Source organism: Eublepharis macularius, chromosome 2 (genome assembly GCF_028583425.1).
Source record: "Eublepharis macularius isolate TG4126 chromosome 2, MPM_Emac_v1.0, whole genome shotgun sequence".
In the NCBI taxonomy this organism is placed as follows: Eukaryota; Metazoa; Chordata; class Lepidosauria; order Squamata; family Eublepharidae; genus Eublepharis; species Eublepharis macularius.
Genome location: NC_072791.1, coordinates 197132015 through 197154142, shown reverse-complemented (window position 1 = coordinate 197154142; position 22128 = coordinate 197132015). Strand labels below are relative to the sequence as shown.

Below are 22128 nucleotides of genomic sequence, written 5' to 3'. Positions count from 1 at the left end.
CAAACATATCTACTTATTCACGTCTAATGTGACGGACGATCTACTTAAAGGGGGGAGGGGATTCTGCCACCAAGACTCCATTTGGTCAGCCTCCCTCTCCTCCTTTCCATCCTGTGTTCCTCTGAGAGTCTCTCAACACAAGACATGTGACATATGAAGAACACGTGTCAAGACATACAATGGTAGCCAGGAAGGGCAGCAAGGCAAAGGCTTTGCTATATACTGGAACTGTGTGAAGGGGCTGTGAAATGTCAGAAGGGAAACTTCAGTTCATTATAACCTCTCCAAGTCCAAGCCCGGCTCTGGAAGGCAGCTCCAGCCCATTTCCATTCCTCTCTGCCCTCTGGTTGCCATACCGAACAGTTTTAGACTGGAGAGTTGAAATTGACAGAGTCTTCGGGAGGCAAAGATGAAATTAACAAACCCTCTGAGGAGCAATCTCGGCACGCTCTGTCTTTTTAAACTACTCTTCCTGGCTAACATTGCGTCTCTCTACTCTTGACGAACACTCACGGAGGCATCTCATATAGAGACTCTTGGGGAGCTCACCTGGATCCCCTTTCCTTATTTTCACATCCATGAAAAAGTAATATTTTCTTTTGCACAAGTTACTGACCCTATAACTGAAGCCACAACCTATCCACAAATCACAGATTCACATAGCTTACTTATTGGAACCCTGTTGATTCTTCTTTAACCTGTTCAGGACTACCTCCATCTCATGAGTGGCAACATGCCCAGCTCTGGGCACCCCATCACATGTTCTCACCTCTTTACCAGCTTTGGAACTACAGTGCAACCTCCACTTCGGATTTTTCTCATTGGATTATCTGATGTCCAGATGTTTGGAACTCTACCTTGAAACCTGAACCTCTGCCTTGGCCTTCACAGAAAGGTAGACAATAGTGCCAACCTGAACAGATTTATACCCTTCTATCCAGGTAGATGGGCTAAGAAGAGCACAACTGCTTAATAGTGCACTGTAAAAGCCCTTGCTTACTCAATTGCCCTACTTTCTTTAGCCTCTTGCCTTCCCTTCCTGAGTGCTACATGTTGCACAAAATGTGGTACATTTGGAATATCTTCATCTTCACACAGGCAGTCTAGAATTTGGCACTGGTTGCTGTATGCCTGGTGTTATAATGACTGCTTGAATGTGTTAATTATACCCTTCAGTAATGACCTCCCTGATTTCAATAAGATCTCAGTACTCCTTGCAAAATTACATTAGGATCCTCATCACTTTGTCAACAATCCTATGGTTATCGTTGTGTTGGTCTGTGCCCAGACTGGGGCATGTTCTCATAGCCAGGTATATTTATTTTATTTTACCTCATTTATACCTGTCTTCCTTCCCAAAGAGGATCCAAAGTGGTTTTCATCATTCTCCTCTCCTCCACTTTTTCCTCACAAGAAACCCTGTCAGGTGGGTTAGGCTGAATGTGTGCGACTGGCTCAAGGTCACCCAGAAAGCTTCCATGGCCTAGGGGGGAATCAAACCTGGGTCACCCAGATCCTAAGCTGATACTCTAGCCACTGTCTCTCAGGGCTAAGCCACAAGTGACGCTTGACTAGTTGGACACTTGTCAGCTCCCCTCAAGTTTTGGTGGGAAATGTAGGCATCCTGGTTTTGCAGCTTAGCTCTCCAACTGCTGTCCAATGGACTTTTCAACTGTCACTTGTCCAACATTCCGCCAAGCTGCCTACATTTCCCATCAAAACTTGAGGGAAGCTGACAAGTGTCCAACCTGTGTCATTCGTCAGTTGTGGCTTAGCTCTCAGTATAAAGCTCAAGCTCAAGACAATGGTTCCTTTGGCCTACGAACGGGAAGCAAGAAGAGGCTTCCTTAAACTCAGGCTATATTTATGCGAATTTGGGCCAAAGTGGACCATGTTCAACATAAGCATATGCCTAAGTACAGGTACCCCCACAACTGCATGCAGGGAGAGCTAAAGCCTGCCCATGCCCACTTTGCTGAATTTCAGTGCTAGCAGCACTTTTCTTCTAGCCCAGCTCATTCTACATCTGTGCCACATTTTGGGAGGTGGGGTGGGGGGATGTTTTAAGTGACAGAATACAGGGAACACAGAAGAGGAGGGGCAGGATTTGACTATCCTTGCCTGCAAACTCCATTTTTCTTAGGACAGGATCCCCTATTTTAGAAGCAAACAGGTAGACATATGTTTAAATACACATGAATTCTTTCCCTTCCGTCCAGGCACACCTAGGCTGTTTCCACATGCTGTTAAAGAGACGGTCTACTTACTGAATGCTGGCATTTTTTTTCACAGATTCCAGATGCCTCCGATTTCAAAGCAGAAGCAGGCAGTTTGTCTTGCATCTAATCAGCATCTTTTCTGAGACCGGGATTTCCCGCTCTTTCCTGTGCCGGGTCAAGGACGCTGATCAGACGCAAGAGAAACTGCCTGCTTCCACTTTGAAATCGAAGGCATCTGGAATCTGTGAAAAAAAACGCCAGCGTTCAGTAAGTAGACCGTCTCTTTAACAGCATGTGGAAACGGCCACAGAGTGATTCCGCACACGTTGGATAATGCATTTTCAATGCACTTTATCAATCGTTTGAGGTGGATTTTTTGTTCCTCACATGGAAAAATCCGTTCCAAATGATCTATAAAGAGGATTGGAAGTGCATTATCCAACGTGTGCGGAATCACTCCTAGGCTGCTTCCACATACGCTGGATAATGCACTTTCAATGCTCTTTAGCGATCATTTGGAATTGGGTTTTTGTGTGTGAAACCACTTCCAAAGTGTGTGAAACCACTTCCAAAGTGTAAATCCACTTCCAAAGGATTTCTAAAGTGTATCGAAACTGTATTATTCAATGTGTGTGGAAACGGCCCTAGTGAGGCCCTCAGAAATTTTTCTGAGGACTAAACTACACAGTAAGCGCATATGGGTTTCCAACTAGTCAAACTGTCAAAATTTTGACCAATGCAGTTTGGTGAGGTTGCTGACCAGCCTGTGTTGGAATATTTACCCTCTCTGAAACTATGATTCCCAGCATCTCCTAAGGAAACGGAATGACTACTACCCAGTATTTTATCATCGTCATCTGAAGAGAAGCTGTATTGCATTTATTGTATAAAGTTCTTTTAATGTTATTTGTAGAACGTTTTATCCGTTTTTAACTGTTATTTATGTAAATTGAAATGTTGTACTCTGCCCTGAGCCCACCTGGTGGGGAGGGCGGACTAAAAATCTAATATAATAAATAAATAAATAATTTTAAGTCTGGGGGGAAACAGAGGAAGGTCCCTTGCCCTTCAGCCACAATGGGCTACTGATTAGTTAAACAAAACCATTGGCAACTCTAATTACAGGCAGATCCTCTAACTCAGGGCCAAGCTACACATGACGAATGACACTTGAACGGCAAGTGGATTGAGTGGAGTGCAAGTGAACAGGGAGAAATACACTTGCTGTTCAAGTGTCATTCGTCATGTGTAGCTTGGCCCTCAGTGATACTTAGTTTAAAGAACAGGGGTGGGGGAGACAGAACATTAGAACAAAGTTTCCTTTGAACCCCCCCCACACACACACACACGCACCCTCCCTTCCATTAATCTAAGAAATGTTTATGGATTTCCACTTATGAGGGATTCTTTCTCTTAAACAAGAGAAGCCCCTCCAGGATTGTCAGGTGGCATCTTTATCCTTCTCCCAACAGTCACAGGTGGTTTGAAGTCGCTAAGCAAATATCTGTTGCCTAATCTCAGAAAACATCCAGGCTGTTTCTGACAAGTCCATACTGGCCCATGATGAGCATTCATACAGCCACAAATGAATTATATCACCAACATAAAACAACAAGAAACAATTGTGGGCTTGTAAAAGACAAACTGTACCTTGGAAACAGCACCTCAAACTAGAAAGATGTGTAACTGAACCAAACTGAAACATTTCACAAGTGTTAAAACTGATAAAAGGCGTTGTTATTAAGAATATTATTATAAACATTGTTTAAATTTAAAATGTCGTCGTCGAGTAAGATCTAATTTTCACAAAAAGCAAACTTACCAGTAAATATGTTAAAGGTCAACAAAAAATGGGAAGGATTTGGAAATCCCACCTCCCCAAATATCTTCCTCTAGGATTCTCTCAAGTCTTACAGGCCTGAATAAGCTATTTACAGCTCACATCAACCTTTTAAAAAAAAGGCTCTCAATATTCCATATATCTGCAACATATCGAATCCTTAGGCCATTTGGGGCCATTCCCCCTCTTCCCTTTTTTAATTTACACAAACATGTTTTTTGGCATACCTGAGGAATTCTCCTCAGAGAATACAGAGACCTGTCAGTGAGTGGCCTCCTTTTGTGACTTTCATAGGGGTCAACTGCTTTATTATTAAACTGGTTCTGTCTGCTCTGCAGCACTTCAGACGACAGGTGGAGGTCTCATGTGGCAATTTTCCTCAATACAAAACGTCCTTCATACAGAAGTCTAGCGATCAGAGAGAAGGGCTATGGTCCACACTTCTCCCCAATAATAAGCTATTCTTGGAGCTTCCAACTGTGATCGCAGGTCATACTAGCAAAAATACAGATCTGCTGTTTACATGAACTAGATCATGTTATTACCATTATCATTTAATACTAAGATTAAGAAATCTGCAATTAAGAAGCCTGCAACCAAGAATTTGGCTGATTATTTCAACTAACCTATGCAGATTTGGCCATGTCCGCCTCTTCTCCTTGCCAAATCTCTCTCCTTCCTCCTTTCTTATAACTGTATAATTACCACAAAAGCCCTGTGCACACAACAGCTCCATGAGTGCGCTGGGAGACCAGCAGGAAGTGTGCTGTTTAACCTCCTTCCTCTGTACAAGCACCAGGTTATCTGCAGGGGCAACCACACAGAGGAAGCGACCATACAAACTCTCCCTCCTTGTGGTCAGCAATATTCCAAAACCAGCAATGCCGATCATGGAAAGGGAGAGTTTGCGCAGCCATTTTCTTTGCATTTTAACCAAAAACCCAGATGCCTTGAAATTGCCTGTAATAGAGCACTTAGGAATTTAAAATATTTTTTTCAGCCCTCTCCTGAGAATAAGGCTTAATATTTGATGCTAACACTTCATATTTAAAATTCTTGCTCCCAGACCTAAACAAGCAATTCTGAAGCACTGTGGAGATCTCTAAGCATCCCCTTCCTCCTGCCTGAAACAAACCTACAGAAAATGCTAAGCAATTTGCTTCTATACAATTCTTATATGCAATTATGGTTCTGTAGAAAGAGTAATTATCTTGAGAGTTATAATTTAAAAATGTAACTGACATTTTAATGTCACAGCAGATAAGAGTCCTTCATAAAATGATTAAGGCTGCAATCCTATGCGCATTTACTTTGGAGTAAGTCCCACTGAATCCAGCTGCATTTAGCATCAAGTCAACATGAACATAGTTGGTGCCTATTTCTGCACCAAAGTTCTTAAGTGCAGAAATATGCTAATTTTGCCAAATACAGTGCGTCATCCTGGCACATTTTCATTTTTCAAGCCAGAAGAAAGTCGTAAGTTTGCGTTTCTGCTAAACATGCTTGAAATGGATTACAAAATATTAAACGAAATATTAGACCGAAATTAAGAATGCATCATGTATAACATGGTAAGACTGATGCCCACTGGTATACACTTTCAGGCCAAAAGGAAGCTTATACTGTGAAGGACATTCACTCTATACAACTTTAAACAGACACTAAATATGTAGAGAAAGTTACCCACCACCTGATCCTATGTTTACTTAGAAGAAAATCCCATTCTGTTTACTACATCTGATGAAGAGAGCTGTGTTTCTCGAAAGCTTATGCTACAATAAAGTAGGTTAGTCTTAAAGGTGCTACTGAACTCTTTACTATTCTGTTTACTGGCACTTACTCCAAATGCATGGGAACTGCAACTTCAGTCTCTTTACCACAGAATGCTAGCAGATGAAATTATGTTCTAGTAAATGAATAAATGCCTTTTGTTATCCACTGTATGAATAGGATTAAAGTGAAAAAGCAAGCTAATCTGTTCAGTTGCAAATCAGCAACACAGCAGACAGAAGGAGCCTGTACACATTAGATGGCCAAAGCAAGGCAAGGATTACACTTTCAGAGCCATTTCCAGAGTGGTATAGCGAACACAGCAGGGCTTGACAAATCCCAGGCGCCAGGTCACCACAAAACCTGGAAATGTCACTGCGGCGTTTAGTGTTTTTAGCAATGATTTTACTGTAGTGTATCTCCATGAGAATTCCAAAGTTTATTTATCATTTCACATGAGAATATGTTTTGTTGTATGGCATAAAAATACATGTGCATGAAGCTTTTGTCATTGGTTGTATATATATTAACGTTACACCATTCCAATGATGGATGAATTCATTTCTCAATCATTGCTTTCTATACTAGCTCCAATATTAAATTAAATGGAGTTTTTCAAGACATAATGGAATTTTCAGAAATAGGGGAGAAGTTAAGCTAGGGTTAGGAGTTAGCTTTTTGTAGTAGTGATGACAAACAAGGCCATTCCTACATCTGTTTAAATAATAATTAGGGGTGTGCACCGCCCAAAAATCCGGAATACGGAGCTTCGGTATGCTCTGTAAAGAATCAGAGCATACTGAAGTGAGGGGGAGCAAGCCCCAACCCTACCCCCGGGCCAGCTGGGCAACAGGAAAGCCCGGAGCCGGCTCCTGCAGGGCCCACACCGCCTCCTCCTTTACAGCAGCACGGAAAGGGGCATTTAAACCCCTTGACCCAAAGCAATACGGAAATCCCGAATCATTGCAAATCGGGTCCAACTCAGGTACTTTACCCAAATCTGAAACCCGAATCACACACCCATAATAATAACAACAGCAGCAACAACAGCATTCAGTTTATATACCATCCTTCAAGACAATTTAACACTCAGAGCAGTTTACAAAGTGTGATGTTATTTTCTTCATGACAATCACCCTGTGAGGTGGGTAGGGCTAAGAGAGCTCCGAGAAGCTGTGACTGACTCAAAGTCAACCAGCTGGCTTCAAACGGAGGAGTGGGGAATCAAACCCAGTTTTCCAGATTAGAGTTCTGCCGCTCTTAATCACTACACCAAACAAATCTTTAATAATATTATCTTTAATAACATTATAAGGAACTGTGAAGATGTTGGGATAAGATTTTGTGAGAGCAGTAATTAGAACAAATTGCTATATGAAACTCTGAAGATTAAAAAAACAAGTCTGGTTTTTAGAGCCAAAGAAAACTGGTCAAGGCCTGTGTTAGAGAATCAGATTCATATCCCCGCTCTGTCAGAGAAGCTTTCTGGACAATCTTGGGCCAGTCACACACACTCACCCTAGCCCACCGCACAGGGTTGTTGTGAGGATAAAATGGAGAGGAGAATAATATATGCTGCCTTGGATCCCCACTAGCGAGAAAGGCACAGGATAAATGAAGTAAATAATTAGCAGTGTGTTATAGCTGGTTCACACAAGGCCTGTTCACAAGTTACAGTGAACACCTGTACGATCTGTGTACAGAATACATTTGACATGTGTGAAGTAATTTTCAGGTCACATTCAACTAATGTACAGCCAAGCATTGCGATTGAAACCCCAGATTTATCCAGGTACTGGTCCCCAGTTTCATTTGTAAAGTGAACATACATTAGCTCTTTCTTACAAACAGGTGTACGCGCATATGTGCAGGCTGCACACGTGTTCACTGTAACACATAAACAGGACTTCTTGTAGACGGGCACATCTTCTCATCCCCCACCTCTTTCCACTCATTTCACCTTTTCCTTGAAATACTTATTTTACTTTTGCAAATTTAACAGCTAGGATTGCTTTATCAATAAAAGGAAAAACTTGAGTCCTTTCTTCTCCTGTCATTTTCTTGCTGGAAACCCCCCCACTATTCTTTTACCCTTGCCAGGGCAGAGGAACAATACAGATCCCTGTAAGATTTCCCCATCAGGAGAAAGAGTAGTTCAGGGCTGGGTTTTTCCAGCAAGAAAATGACAGAGGAAAGGGTTAAAGTTTTCTCTCTTTCCCACACAGCCTTCCCCTTAATAAAACAATCCCCGTGACTGCACTGGCAAAAAAGAAAAACAAAAAACTATTGAACCATAATGCATATTTCGGCCTTTATGAATCTGCTATCAACATGTTGGATGAAGCTAGAGATGTAAAATTTCCAGAAATTTTGAAAAACAGAAGGGGGCCACAGCAATAAGAGTGTCCAGGAAGAGAAAAAAAAATGAAGGTGTGGTGGGAAATTATATTTAATTTATACTTATAGATTCTGGCGCATTTCACATACCACTTCATCAGGAGATCTGTAAGAGAACCACCTCTCTGTGTAGTTCCATCACAATATGATAATGAAATTTTTAAGCCATGGGTATTTCTCCAAGGGAAAAAGAACAAAAATCTGGGAGGAAATTGAAACATATGCCATACTTACTTGCCTAACAAAACTGACTGAACATAAATAGGGTTTCTCCAACTGGCCTGGATAAGTGGTTAAGAGCAGCAGAACTCTAATCTGGAAAACCGGGTTTGATTCCCCACTCCTCCACTTGTAGCCAACTGGGTGACCTTGGGTCAGTCACAACTCTTCCAGAGCTCTCTCAACTCCACCAACCTCATAGGGTGATTGTTGTGGGGATAATAATAACATACTTTGTAAACTGCTCTGAGTTGGCGTTAAAATGTTGTTGTTATTGTTGTTATCAAACATCTATCTAAACATCTATTATTGTTATCAAACAACGTCTGTTGTTGTTATCAAACATCTATTAAAAAGCAGGTCAGCAGGCAATCCTATCTCTCAATGACCTCACTGTTTTGCTACTGAAGTCAACGAGAGTGGTACAACCAAGTTTCAAACACAGGCAATTTTCACAAGTGGCATAACCTGATTTTCATTTTCTGCATTCATAAATTGCGTAAGAATGCAACATCTTCTCTACAGGAAAATAATAAAAAGTTCTCCCACTTTTGTCTTGGGTTAACTGTTACATTCTTGACTAAAGGGTACCCTTTTGTGTTACCTTTGAAAATGTCCAGTTTTGCAGTCCCCAACAACACTCCACCAAGTGGCTAACAGTACATATTTCATGTAAGCTTGTAAAAGAACACAGAATTTTTTCTAATTTCTTCTCATGATAACGCTGTCTTATAGATTTCAATCATGTTGCTTTAAAAATAGTTGCCTGAAGAAGTAAAAAGTACCTTCCCCCTTCCTCCAAGGAAGTGAAGTTAATTAAGGCTTGCATGAGAGCAGCTAAAGACAAGTTAATTCAGAGCTCATGCTGAAACTTCATCCTTGGCTAATTGTTTTTCCTTCATGAACAAAAGCCGCTATATTTACATGTTGTTCATAATAAGGCATCACACGAAATGTGCTGTCTTTAACTTCATTCAAAACTGACCAAGGAAAATTAATTGAAAGGACAGATATGGAACCATGTAGGCTTTGAGCTCTCGGTAAAGGCAAGCTAATTCTCCTTTCAGATACAAACGATGAAAGGTGAGCTTTGAACAACTTTGTCTTTAGCCATCTTAATATAGCCTTGCTTAATTTAGTATGCATTCAAGAACTAGACTCACTTGGTATTTAGGAATTGCTTGATAAATTAAGATGCTCAAGAGTGAGAAGAGAGTAAAACCAAAAGGTGAGTGGATACATGACAAGAAGGAGTACTGGGCAGGAGACAGCAATCCTTTGACCACCATTAGCCCACTTCAGACCCCCAGTGTCATTTCAGCCCTTTGGAGATATTTAGCACATGTTTATTTAGGATGTATTTGTACCCCACTGTCTACCAGCAATTCTCAAGTTGGCTCAGGAATACAAGACATGTTTCCCAAAGCACCTTGTTGCGTCATTCAAAAAGGTATATTTCAGACAGCAAAATAGTGATTGAAGCCCCATCCACACTACAGGAAGGAGAAACAGCTAGGGGAAATGTGGAGTAGAGAAGCTGCAGCAGGGTTAAGTTCTCCCCGTTACCCCACTGGTACTCCTCTCCGATGTACTTACTTCCCAAACCTGCTTCTGAAAAATGCAAAAAAAGGGGGCAATAGGGACTAATTTAGCATCCATCCATGGTTTGCTCCTGAAGGGAAAAACTACATGCAATATCAGGAGATCGATGGCTGATCTTCTCGCTTTTGGTTTCAAGAAAAATACAGAGTGCATGCCGTAATTCATAGGATCCCGTATTCCCACCCACCTACCCCCAACAGGCCATAAAACAGCACGTGGGATTTTGAGTACAGAAAGCAGCCCATAGGAAAAGGCTTCCTCACCACTATTGTGTTGATCAAATTCACAGCCCCTGTGCCTAAAATCCCAAGGCACTATGATATAGCAGAGAAACAGCCGTGTTAGTCGGCTGTAACAGAGTTGTTGCATTGGATAGCCATGATCTAGAACAGGGGACTCCAACCTTTTTGAGCCTGTAGGCACATTTGGAATTCTGACACACTGTGGTGGGCACAGCAACAATATGGCTGCCACAAAATGGCTGCTGTAGGAGATGGTACCAGCCACAAAATGGCTGCTACAGCTTACCTATAGTCACACAATGAATATCATTTTGCTGTAGAAGCAGTTTCTGCCAAAGCAATGGTTTTAAAAATCTGCACAGCCAATCAATACTCAGAAGCCATGCTGTGCAAAAGCCCCACCTGGCCCCACTCATTTTCTAAAAACACTTGGCGGGTATCAGAAAAGGTTTTGGTGGGCGCAATTGTGCCCATGGGCACCATGTTGGGGACTCCTAACCTAGATCTTCACTCAACTGCAAAGCCACACAGACAAACTCCTTACTCAAACTGGGGCCAAATCTATACCCTAGAACAGCCTACTTCAGCTGATATTGTTCACACTGAGAACTCCAGAAACTGTGTTGTTTCTGAAGTCTGTTAGAGGCCCATAGCATCTTCACAGCAGCTCATACTCAACAAGGTTCCTTCAGGCACAGCAATGATGATACATGCCAAAGTTGGACAGAAAGACTCTTTTAGACACATCATTTTTGTCTTGACTTGCTAACATTTTTTTAAAAAACCACAACTGAAGAACTGGCTGTAGGGTTGCCAAGTTCCCAGGGCAGAGGGTGGGGGTGGGCACTTATCCCACATGCATAAAGCGCACGGATGCTCCCACGTCTGTGGAAAATTACATTATTTCAAACGCAACGTGGAAGTAATAGGGGTGACTTCGCTAAAAATCAGCCCCAGACTCTAAGTCTGGGGCTGATTTTTAGAGAATCAACCCCCAGCACGACCAGGCACTTCCATGCCATGCCGGAAATGACAGCATTTTCTTATGACACAAGAGTACATGTGCCCAGTTTGGCTGCATGCCTTCCACCTGGAGTGCACACAGTTGGCCCACATGCCTTCCCCCCCTGCCAGCCAGGTAAGTGATGGCAGGGAGCAGGGCACTGGCAGCCCTAGATGGGTGTATAATCACACCATTCTCCAGGTTGCCAGGTCACTGTGGTGCTCTGACAATGGAAACCACAACAAGCAGAGCTTCTCTCTCTAGACTCTAAACTTAGCAACAGTATGTTCCCTTCGCTCTCTCCTTTCCCAGAATTCTTCCCTCCTGTCAATAGTACCCATCTCTAGGCCCTGTGCTGTATCCCAGCCTTCCTTTATTTTGGATTCCTCTTTTCTTTATGTTAATGATCCCATTTCATGTTCTTCAGGACAATGCCTACTTTTACCTTTAGCTACCTAATCTCTTGATCTAGGATTCCTCTCCCCTGACCCCATAGTATACAGCCCCCTTATCTTAAGTGCGGGTGTTCTGGCAACACCCGTTCTTTGATTAGTACCTTCTTGCCCTGTTTCTGTCTCCTCTGGTCTTTTCCTCGAGACTCCAATTGTACACACGTTTGCATTTCCCACAACTAGGTCAGATCTCTGAACTTCCCTGCACGTGCCCGAGAGGCTGTGGTGACTTCCGTGAACTTTAAGGATGGCGCCCACAGCGCATCTTCCACTTTGAAAACAGACAACAAATACACACACACACACACGGCTTTTTTTGTGGTGATACTAGCTAGTACCAGCATCTTTTGGGGGGCTCTCCCAAGTCCAAAGGGCAATTAGTGAAAATCAATGCAACCATACCTATGAGTACCAGCTCCTTTTTTAAAAACCAAAAAAGCATTGTGTATGTATGCACATACACACATCTCTATGTAAATTATATCATTAAGCAGTAGTAAGTAATGTGCTAGTAGCTAAGGCAACTCTCACATTGTTCCATAGATCGTCACATTTTTCAAGTGGGGATTACACCCCTCCACCACCCAAACTTCAGATATTTTGGAATTTCCTGCCAAAGTCACATCTCACTCATCAAACTGAAACTTCAAACATACATACCCACCCCACTTTGGAAATACTCCAAGGAATCAGAACCACCTTCTTACTCCCTTCTGGCCACTAAGAAATACCTGGCTTACCCACCTTGCCCATTCCTTCCTTTTAAGTCTGGAAAGAATATGACCCAAGCCTCCTGCCCTATCAGTGGAACCAGAATCTGTGTATGTTAGGACTTGCTTCAAAGGAACCATGTTTAGGTAGCTTTAGACTACCTAATCTGTACATACACATGTCTGCTTTCCCCTTTTGGAATACTTGCTGCCCACGTGCCTGGACACTGTTTGGGAACTAAATATTTGCCTGCATGGATAGCTCTTGCTTCATTTTCTTCATCCTTGGAATCTGGTATACCCCAAGCAAGAGGAGTATATTGCATAGTGTGTTCAGGAACATGCAGTATTTGATTCATGACATGGATTTCTAGAGTTGGGTGTTACTTCAGTGTTCTTTTTTACGGCCTAACTTGGTGAATTCTCGAGTTCAGAACTGTGCAGTCTTCCCTTGCTTATACTTTATTTCTGATTTCACTCCACCTGGACTATCTGTGGGCTTTCCAAGCTTGACTTCTTTGTCAAAAACGCCTTACAATTCTCAGTGTGGGCAACTGCCCAGACTGGGGACGTTCTTTGAAGCCTGGTATAGAATATAAGCCAGCAGCTCATTTAAAATGAGAAGCAGATGAAAGATGTTTCTTCTTTTATTTCAGGCTATTTTCCTGCATTGTGCTGGGGGTTGGACTAGATGACCCTAAAAGTCCCTTCCAACCCTATGATTCTATGATTCTGTGTGTATGGATTTGGAACTGACTGATTGATTCAATGTCTAGCCTGCCCTCCTCATAAGCTGGAAAATGGGCCACATTCACACTCATACACATATAGTATACATGTGTCTTATTGGCCACATATGCCAATGCAACATTAAACTTCCAAGCATAGCCACACAGACAAGATTAACTGTGTCCTACTGTCCTATCTGCACCTCGGTAAGGTTCAAGACATCTTTCCCAAAAATGTTGTTCCCACAGTTCACACTTTACACCAACAGCTTCTACATTACCTTTAGCTTCTGAAACCTACAGCAACAGTTACTCTGAGACTTCACTGTCATTGAGATTTTTAAAAAGAACTCAAAATATTCCTCCATAAGGGCAGAAATATGAATATTATGTTACATTTAAATGTAATCTTTGCTCCATTTTACGGAAGCTGCAGAGTTAAAGCGATTAGGTTCTTCAGAAGAAAATATCTGGCCCGACTATCCTTGTAAACATAGCAGAGCATCAGGTAGATCAGGTTGCTCGGTGTGCATTTTTGGGCTTTTGAATACAGCAGGTCAAGAATGTATTTGCTCTCTAACAGCAGAGAACAAAGAGAGGATTACAGATGAAGAAGGGAAGAGTAGACAATCTGCTACATTCCAAATGGAGAATACCAGGAAGCTTTGAAGAGCAATAAATTGTTTGAGTAACCTGGAAAGCAAGACATTCAAAGTGCATTTCATCTCCTGGCCAGGTTCTCAACTACCTACACTAGCCAGGTATTTTATTAATTAATGCTCCATCATTCCACGCAATATTCCACGCACCTGAACCCTCTATGCAATACACTCCTCTCACTTGGAGTTATGACTTCACCACTGTAAACATTAAGACCACAAAAAGCAGACCAAAACAACTGGCGATGATGACCAACACAAGCCAAGCGCCAACAAGTGAACAGTCAGAGAAGCCATGGGAAAATCCTCTCCGCCATTGAGTGATCTACTCCTCTTCTCAGCAAGCGTGCAAAAAGAAGCAAGCGGCATGGCACTCTTCTAATCTGTGCAACAGGTTCTTTCAAAAGACAGCAAAAGAAAAATTATACCTCCATAGAGGCTCCTAACCCATAGGAGAGTCCTGACTCGCAGGCTAAAGAGCAACCATCTAAAAACACCCATGCGAGGAAGAATCCAGAAAAGCAGAAACCCACCCAACAGGAAGAGACATGTTAGGAATGATGGGTGACACAGAGTGGTCAGAACCATACTGTGAAGAACATCTATACTATAGTGCCAGAAAGGTGAACTGAGGGGCTAAGGAAACAAGCCCACAGGAACAGGCATTGTTCCTGTACATTGCTGGGCATGGTATAAAGCATTCTTGGTATTGTACATTGTTGGGCACGGTATAAGGGAGCCAGTTTGGAATAGTGGTTAAGAGCGCAGGACTCTAAACTGGAGAGCCGGGTTTGATTCCCCACTCCTCCACCTGAAGTCAGCTGGGTGACCTTGGGCTAGTCACAGTTCTCTGGAGCGCTCTCAGCCCCACCCACCTCACAGGGTGTTTTGTTGTGGGGATAATAATAACATACTTTGTAAACCACTGAGTGGGCATTAAGTTGTCCTGAAGGGTGGTATATAAATCGAACGTTGTTACTATAATGTTATTATAATAAAGCATTCTTGTTCCAAAAGAATGCTTTTGGAACCATCTCTCCCCATATATTCCCTGGAAGACACTCCGATCAGGGGACAAACAGCTGTTGGTGGTCCCTGGCCCCAAGGAGGCCCGCCTAGCCTCGACAAGAGCCAGGGCCTTTTCGGTCCTGGCTCCCACCTGATGGAACACTCTGTCTGCTGAAATCAGGGCCCAGCAGTACCTACTATCTTTTCGCCGGGCCTGCAAGACATAGTTGTTCCGCCAGACATATGGCTGAGGGTGGGCCCCGGCCTGAAAAAAAAAGGGGTGTATAAATCACAACCCTCCCTGTGAAGGCTGTCCACCATCCTGTTTTAAATGTGTTGTTTTTAACGTATATGAATTTTTAATTGTATTTTTAGTATGTTGTTATCCGCCCTGAGCCCGCTCGCGGGGAAGGCAGAATAGAAATCCGAAATAAATAAATAAAAATAAATAAAACAGAGATGGGAGCAGGAGTAGGAAAGACACGAGGTGCTACCAGCACATATTTATTTATTCCGTCTCCATTATGTATTCCTGCTACCTCTCAGCAGACTCCCTCTGCATGCTCCCATGGCCCCTCAGCACCAAGTAAGCCCTGCCAGAGGTTAGACGGTTGAGGCTACCAAGCCATTGGCTACAATCCCTCTCAAAAATACAATATTCCTCCGTGCACCCTTCCTCCAATTTCTCCTGTTATCGCTGCTGCAAGGAACAGGATTTTCTTCTGTGATTCAATGGGGCACATGTGTGCACTAGTGCTGGATTGCAAAAAAAAAAATTAATATTAACAAACCAACAGCAACACGTACTTTGGTGGGGGATCCTGCAATGCCCATGTATTGTACAGATGAAACTAACAAGTAATTTTTTTTCAAGAACTCCATAGCAGAAATGAAGGAAGGGACAGGACACTGAAGACAACTGTGCAGCAATGGAAAGATAAACGTAGAAAACGCTTGCGCATGGTCACCAAACACGACTTCCCCACATCAGATAAAGCATCATTAGTTAATTTGCTCCCGAAAGCTATGCACTGTCATCTTCACAGGAAACTCTAAAAACTACAATAAACCAGTTCCTTTGAAACAAGAAACAGAAGTGTGAAAAAAAGAGAAAACTTAGAAGAGTTTTGCCTGTTAATGCAGATGAATAAAACTAGTTGCTGACAAAGGGACACTCTTTATGCATAATAAAAAAGAGTCCAGTAGCACCTTTAAGACTAACCAATTTTATTGTAGCATAAGCTTTCGAGAATCACGTTCTCTTCATCAGATGCATGGAGGGCAGAAGGAATAATCCTTCAACGAAGTGTTCTCTCTTTGGACTAGCAAGATTTGAGTCCATTGACAACTAAGAGACCAACAAGATTTTCAGGGTATGAGCACCCTTCAGTATCTAAAGAAGGGAGATTTGACTCGCGAAAGCTCATAGCCTGAAAATCTCTAAGGTGCTATTGGACTGTTATTCTACTGCAGATCAACATGGCTACGCACCTGAAACTCTCTTTGGACTCTCTCAGGAAACATGAGCTGTACAATGTGGATGTAAATGAACACTGAAATTTAAGAAGCACTCTTAGTTAAGTACCACGGCAATCAGCAAGTTGTATTAATTCTGTATTTTTCTGTTTTCTTCCATTCTCCCCATTTGTGTCGTTTATAGTTCAGTTTGAAAGGAATTCAAGAGAACTCAGGGAAAGCTAGAAGGAGAAATTGCTAACTATCCTTTGACCTTTTTTATATAGCAAATATTAGGAGTTTGTTGAATGTCAAAGAGAATCCTGTAAAAATGAGAATACTGATAAAATCTACTGGATGTGAGAATCTTGCCAGGTTTTTGCCCCCTTTTAAAAGGGATCCACTTTTCTAAAAGGCTGCAAACTAAGCCAATGTTCTACAGAAAACTCCAAAAGGAAACAAATTTATTTTCACTCAGGTGTTCCATACAAAGTTATCAAGAACACACACAAAACTATGCATTGGAGGGATATTTAGAGCACAACTAGAGCCAGTGATCAGAGAGACCCAGCCCCACAACCCAGAAACAAATGTCTCGGAGCAGACCTGAGACATAAGAACAGAGCTGCATGTACCCCCAGGCATGTGCAGAGTGTCACTGGGTGCTGACATCCGCTTTCCCACACATCTTTGCCATTAGCTGAGCAGGTCTGAGGGCCTAGCAGGTGTGACTGAACTCCGCTCTCTCTCATTTAAGAAACAAAGCAACAAAGACGTTAAAAGGCAGCGAAGGACCAGAAAAAAGCAGAAGCCACGGTCTCAAAAAGCTTTAGTTCTCCTGCAGTAGGGCACCCTCTCCAAAGCTTACCCCTGAAAAATCTTGTTGGTCTCCACCGGCCTCAAATCCTGTTGTTTTTTTAATTCTCCAGATCATCAAAAGTACAAAATTCCCTACCGCCCACCTGATATTAGCAAGGCTGGGGGTTATCCTCTGTGGAATTTCACTTTCCAGCCACAAAACTGCCTGCATCGGCTGAGGAAAGGAGGGAAAGGAAAGGTGGTCTAAAGGTATGTGTGTGGGGGGGCTCACTTTAAAACCTATTTTAAATGGGAAACGCAGCCCCTTGCCTAACCTACCTCACAGGGTTGTTGTGAGGATAAAACAGACAAGGCGGTAAGCTGCTTTGGGGAGAAAGGCGAGGTATAAATGAAGTAAAATTAAATAAAATCTTTGTGTGGGCACACATGTTGACAGACTGATGTGGGAGACTATCTCCCCCACACATTCCAGAGCCCCGTTCTTCAGAGAAGTTTGATCTGCGCCCCCCCACACACACACACAACCCCAACTACACAGCTTACACAACTATTCGCCCCCCTCTGGTAAGAACTAGAAGGATGAATCAAATAACACAGAGAGAGCGGGCAGGAGCAGCTCCTTCTCCAGGAGGCAAAGAAAAGCCCCTCCGCCTTCGCCTCACCTTTCGAAAACCAGGCGGATCATGAAGATGCAGAAGGCCAGGGGGAAGGCGAGGTAGAGGTCCTCCGCCTGGGGGAAGGTGGCTTCCTCGGTGCTCTTCAGATCCGCCCAGGTGACATTGTGCGGCAGCCAGAAGCGCTCGTTCCAGAACCAGGCGAGGATCCCTGCCATCTTTGCTTTGTCTCGCCGCCCGCCGCCGCCGCCTCTCGTTTCGGGGCTCGGGGGATGCTGGGCGAGGAAGATGCTCAGGAGCCAGAGCCAGAGCCAGCCAGCGAGCCGGTGTGCGCGCACGCCTCCAGCGCCTCGAGTCCCGCTCCAGCGCCGCCGCCTCAAGCCCCACCCTCGGCGGCGGCGGCGGCCCCTCCCTCTTCTCCCCCTCCTGCACAGCGCGCGGGGAGAGAGGGGGAAAGGTCCGCCTCCCCTGTCACAAGGCTCTTCAGCCGTCGCCCTCCCATTGGCTCCCGGACGTGTCAGGCTAGCCTCCCCAAAAGGAAAGGTCCTAACTGCCGCCCTTCCTGCGGCAAGTCCCTTTGGGGGCGCTCCTTTGGTGCCTTCTTGAGCGTGTGTGGAAATAATGCAGGCAGCAGCGGGAGGCTCACGCAGAGAAAGCTGCAAATGTGGCCCTCGGGCGATGTGCCCGTTTACCTCATGCTCAGTGCAGTCTTTGCTAATGTGCATGTGTATACTCCGTTACATATGGATTGAAATACCTTTGAATACCTGGCGGGCGCTGTGTGATCCGCCTTGAGGCTCAGTGAGAAAGGCGGACTACGAATAACATAATCCTAAGGGTGCTTTCCTGGAGTAAGCCCCGTTAAATAGAGCTGAGTATAAGGTTGCCAACCGCCATGTGGGGCCTAGAGTTCTCCCAGAGTTGCAACTTACTGAATAAAATCCGGGTCCAAAAGCATTTTAAAGACCAACTAGATTTCCAAGGTATGAGCTCCTTTACACCTTTACCCAGATGAAACTAACTAGAGAAATCAGTTCCCTTGGAGAAAATAGCAGCTTTGGATGGTAGACTCTATCACATCTCTGCTGCGCTCCCTCCTCTCTCCCAAGCTCTGCCCCCTAGAGTTCTCCACTCACACTTGAGAAATACCTGAAGATTTGTGGGTGGAGCCTGGATAAACCAGGTATGGGGAGGGAGGGACCTCAGTGGGGTATAATACCATAGCAGCCATATAATATCAAAGCAGCCATTTTCTCCAAGGAAACTGGTCTCCATTAGAAGGAGATCAGTAATTCCAGATCTCCACCCCACCCCTGGCAACTCTGCCCCCCTATAACCAGGAATTTTCTGGCTTGTAGTTGGCAACCATATCTGAGGAGACCTATTTTGGATTGCCTGGCTAGTTGAGTGTTTTATACTCCGTTCTGTTGAGGACTGTGCAGCTGATTTCTACAGACCCTGGGAAAGGAGCGCAACCTGAAAATAAAGCTACTCACACTAAAAATAAACAGCATACTCCCAAAGGTGTAGAGGGGTGGGGGAATAAGGATTTATTTACAATAGTCTAGAAAACAGGGTCTGTCTCTGGTCAGGAGGGAAAGCTGGAACATGTATGTCGGTGGAGGCCATAGTTCAGTGGTAGGGCATCTGTCCTGCATGTAGGGTTGCCAGGTCCAGGTTGGGAAATTCCTGAAGATTTGGGGGGTGAAGCCTGGAGAGGGCAAGTTTGGGGGATGGGACGGGACTCAGAATGATATAATACCTTAGAGTCCACCCTCCAAAGCAGCCATTTTCTCCAGAGGAACTTCTCTCTGTCGCCTGGAGATCAGTTGTAATTCCGGGAGATCTCCAGCCACTACCTGGAGGTTGGCAACACTAACTGCATGCAGAAGGGCCAAATCCCTGTGACATAGAGTCATACGTGATAGACTTCTACCAACACCCCAGAGAATCCTGCAAGCCAGGATAGACAAGGCTGACCTTGATAAACAAAGTGATTCCATACAAGGCAACGTCATGTGCTAGCGTTGTCAGTCTCCAGGTGGGATCTGGTGATCTGGAATTACAACTGATTTCTCCTCTGAAGAAAATGGCTGCTTTGGAGGGTGGACTCTATGGCATTATACCCTGCTGAGTACCCTTTCCAAACTAAACTCTGCCCTCTCTAGGTTTCACTCCCAAATCTCCGGAAATTTCCCCAACTGGAGTTGGCAGCCCTTTGACATGAGCTCATATGGTTACTGTGGCAAGATTTTCATTCTGTGCGTTGCCAATAAGACTGCCAGTTATAGGCAATCCTATAGTTGAGTGAACAGTGAGAGCAAGACAAGGAATAAGCCTTGCATTTATCAGGTAGCCAAATGGCAAGGAAATAAAGCAACCCCTCTTTAAAGGAAATAAAGCAACCCCTCTTTTTTCCTGTTGCAGAAATCAGGTGAAATTTGTCACCTTTAATAAGCAAACGAGCAGCTTATTAGGAAAAAAGCTGTTAAAACAAGCCTAGGTATTTCTTGCAAGTGTGTTTGTTGTATGCTGTTCTACTAATTAAACAGTTACTTGGAAACCCCCTGTGCTGGGCCAAAAGAACAATAAGAATTAACATTCCTCAGAGCAAGCTTTAGGGGCCAAATGCTTCTTATTAAGTCAAGCAGAACTGGGCTGCTCGCAGACAAGGTGCGGGATTTCTGCATCCCTAGGGCTTTCCCAAGGATGTAGAATTTTGGAAACTCAAAGGAGAAAGGGGTAAACAATACAAACAATAAAGCCCCAGTCAGAACTAGGCCGTTACTTTCCATGGTGGCCCAAAATGCTGCAGTTTAGTTGAGCATTGGTTAAAAACAACAATAAACAAACAAAACAGAGAGGAAATTCAACTTTTAGTATCCTGGAGAGCAGACAATGAGCATCCCGTACCTCTAATTCACTCTCAGATCCGGAATGTGATATGCTTTTAATGGCTCCGAGCATTTTGAAGCTAAAGGCGGTGGGGGGGCTTAATAATGATTGGAGGAGAAGCCCCTCTTCTGTCTCTCATTACTCCTCCAAGGATTCTTTAAACCGTTATAGGGGCAGAGCCCCTAAACAGTTTATATTATCTTAGAATGAGCAATGAATCTATGATCAGGGGATTTACACACAACCCCATTTCTTCCCCTAAGTCTCCCATAAAGGGAGAAAGAAGTAAACATTTTCTCTCCTATGTTGTACCATCCAGTTCTGGGACTAGATTGGCAATTTTTTTACATAGTAGTCAACACTGTCGGCAATTGCGCTACAGCAAATCTGCAGTTTCAGGGCTTAGGTGAACAATTTACTCATCCTGCCCTGGGGCTCAGCAGTCTCTCAGTACTGCGCCACAAGAAGGAAATTTCATACTAAGTCCAAATGATCCTGCAGTTTTTAAGAATAGGCCTGACAAACCGTAACAGAGGGTTGGACCCAAAAGCTGCTTTTACGAACAGAAAGGTACTTCCACTTGTGCAAGCGAAGGAGTGATTTTTTGCTCAGTTCTCTCCTCCCACAGTGCACCCCCATGCTGATCCTGATAGTTTCCCAATCCCCAACAGGCAGGGCTTTTTTTCAGCTGGAACGCGGTGGAACGGAGTTCCGGAACCTCTTGAAAATGGTCACATGGCCGGTGGCCCCGCCCCCTGATCTCCAGACAGAGTGGAGTTTAGATTGCCCTCCGTGCTGCTAAGCAGCGCGGAGGGCAATCTAAACTTCTCTCTGTCTGGAGATCAGGGGGCAGGGCCACCAGCCATGTGACCATTTTTGCCAAGGACGATTTAAATGTTAAAAAACTCCCCCCTTGTTCCAGCTGAGCCAAAGTGACATCATTCTGTGGTCCTGAGTTCCACCACCTCTTTTCCCAGAAAAAAAGCCCTGCCAACAAGAATGCATGAAGCTGCCTTATACTGAGGGCCAAGCTACAAGTGACGAATGACACAGGTTGGACACTTGTCAGCTTCCCTCAAGTTTTGATGGGAAATGTAGGCATCCTGATCTTGCAGCTTGGCTCTCCGACTGCTGTCCAATGGACTTTTCAACTGTCACTTGTCCAACATTCTGCCAAGCTACCTACATTTCCCATCAAAACTTGAGGGAAGCTATCAAGTGTCCAACCTGTGTTATTCGTCACTTGTAGCTTGGCCCTGAGTCAGACTATTGGTCCATCAAGGTCAGTATCGTCTACTCAGATTGGCAGTGGCTCTACAGCATCTCAGGGATTTCATGCCACCTGCTACCTGGTCCTTGCAACTGGAGATGCCTGGGATTGAACCTAGGACCTTCTGCATGCCAAATAGATACTCTGTCATGTTGGGGGAGGGACACAGTGGGATGGGGGAGGTAGAAAAGACGTACTCCATGAGTGGATGCTTTCTAGCTCTTGG

At 43.9% G+C, this 22128-nt stretch overlaps 1 protein-coding gene across 1 annotated transcript in view; it reads right to left on the bottom strand.

Moving 5' to 3' along the window:
- Positions 1-18042, bottom strand: part of CERS6 (ceramide synthase 6) — a 150080-nt gene extending 132038 nt beyond the window's left edge. Inside the window, exon 1 of the mRNA XM_054971640.1 lies at positions 17786-18042. Coding sequence (XP_054827615.1) covers positions 17786-17955 — 170 coding nt within the window. The 5' untranslated portion in view covers positions 17956-18042. The remainder of the gene's footprint in view (positions 1-17785) is intronic.
- Positions 18043-22128: the final 4086 nt, after the last annotated feature.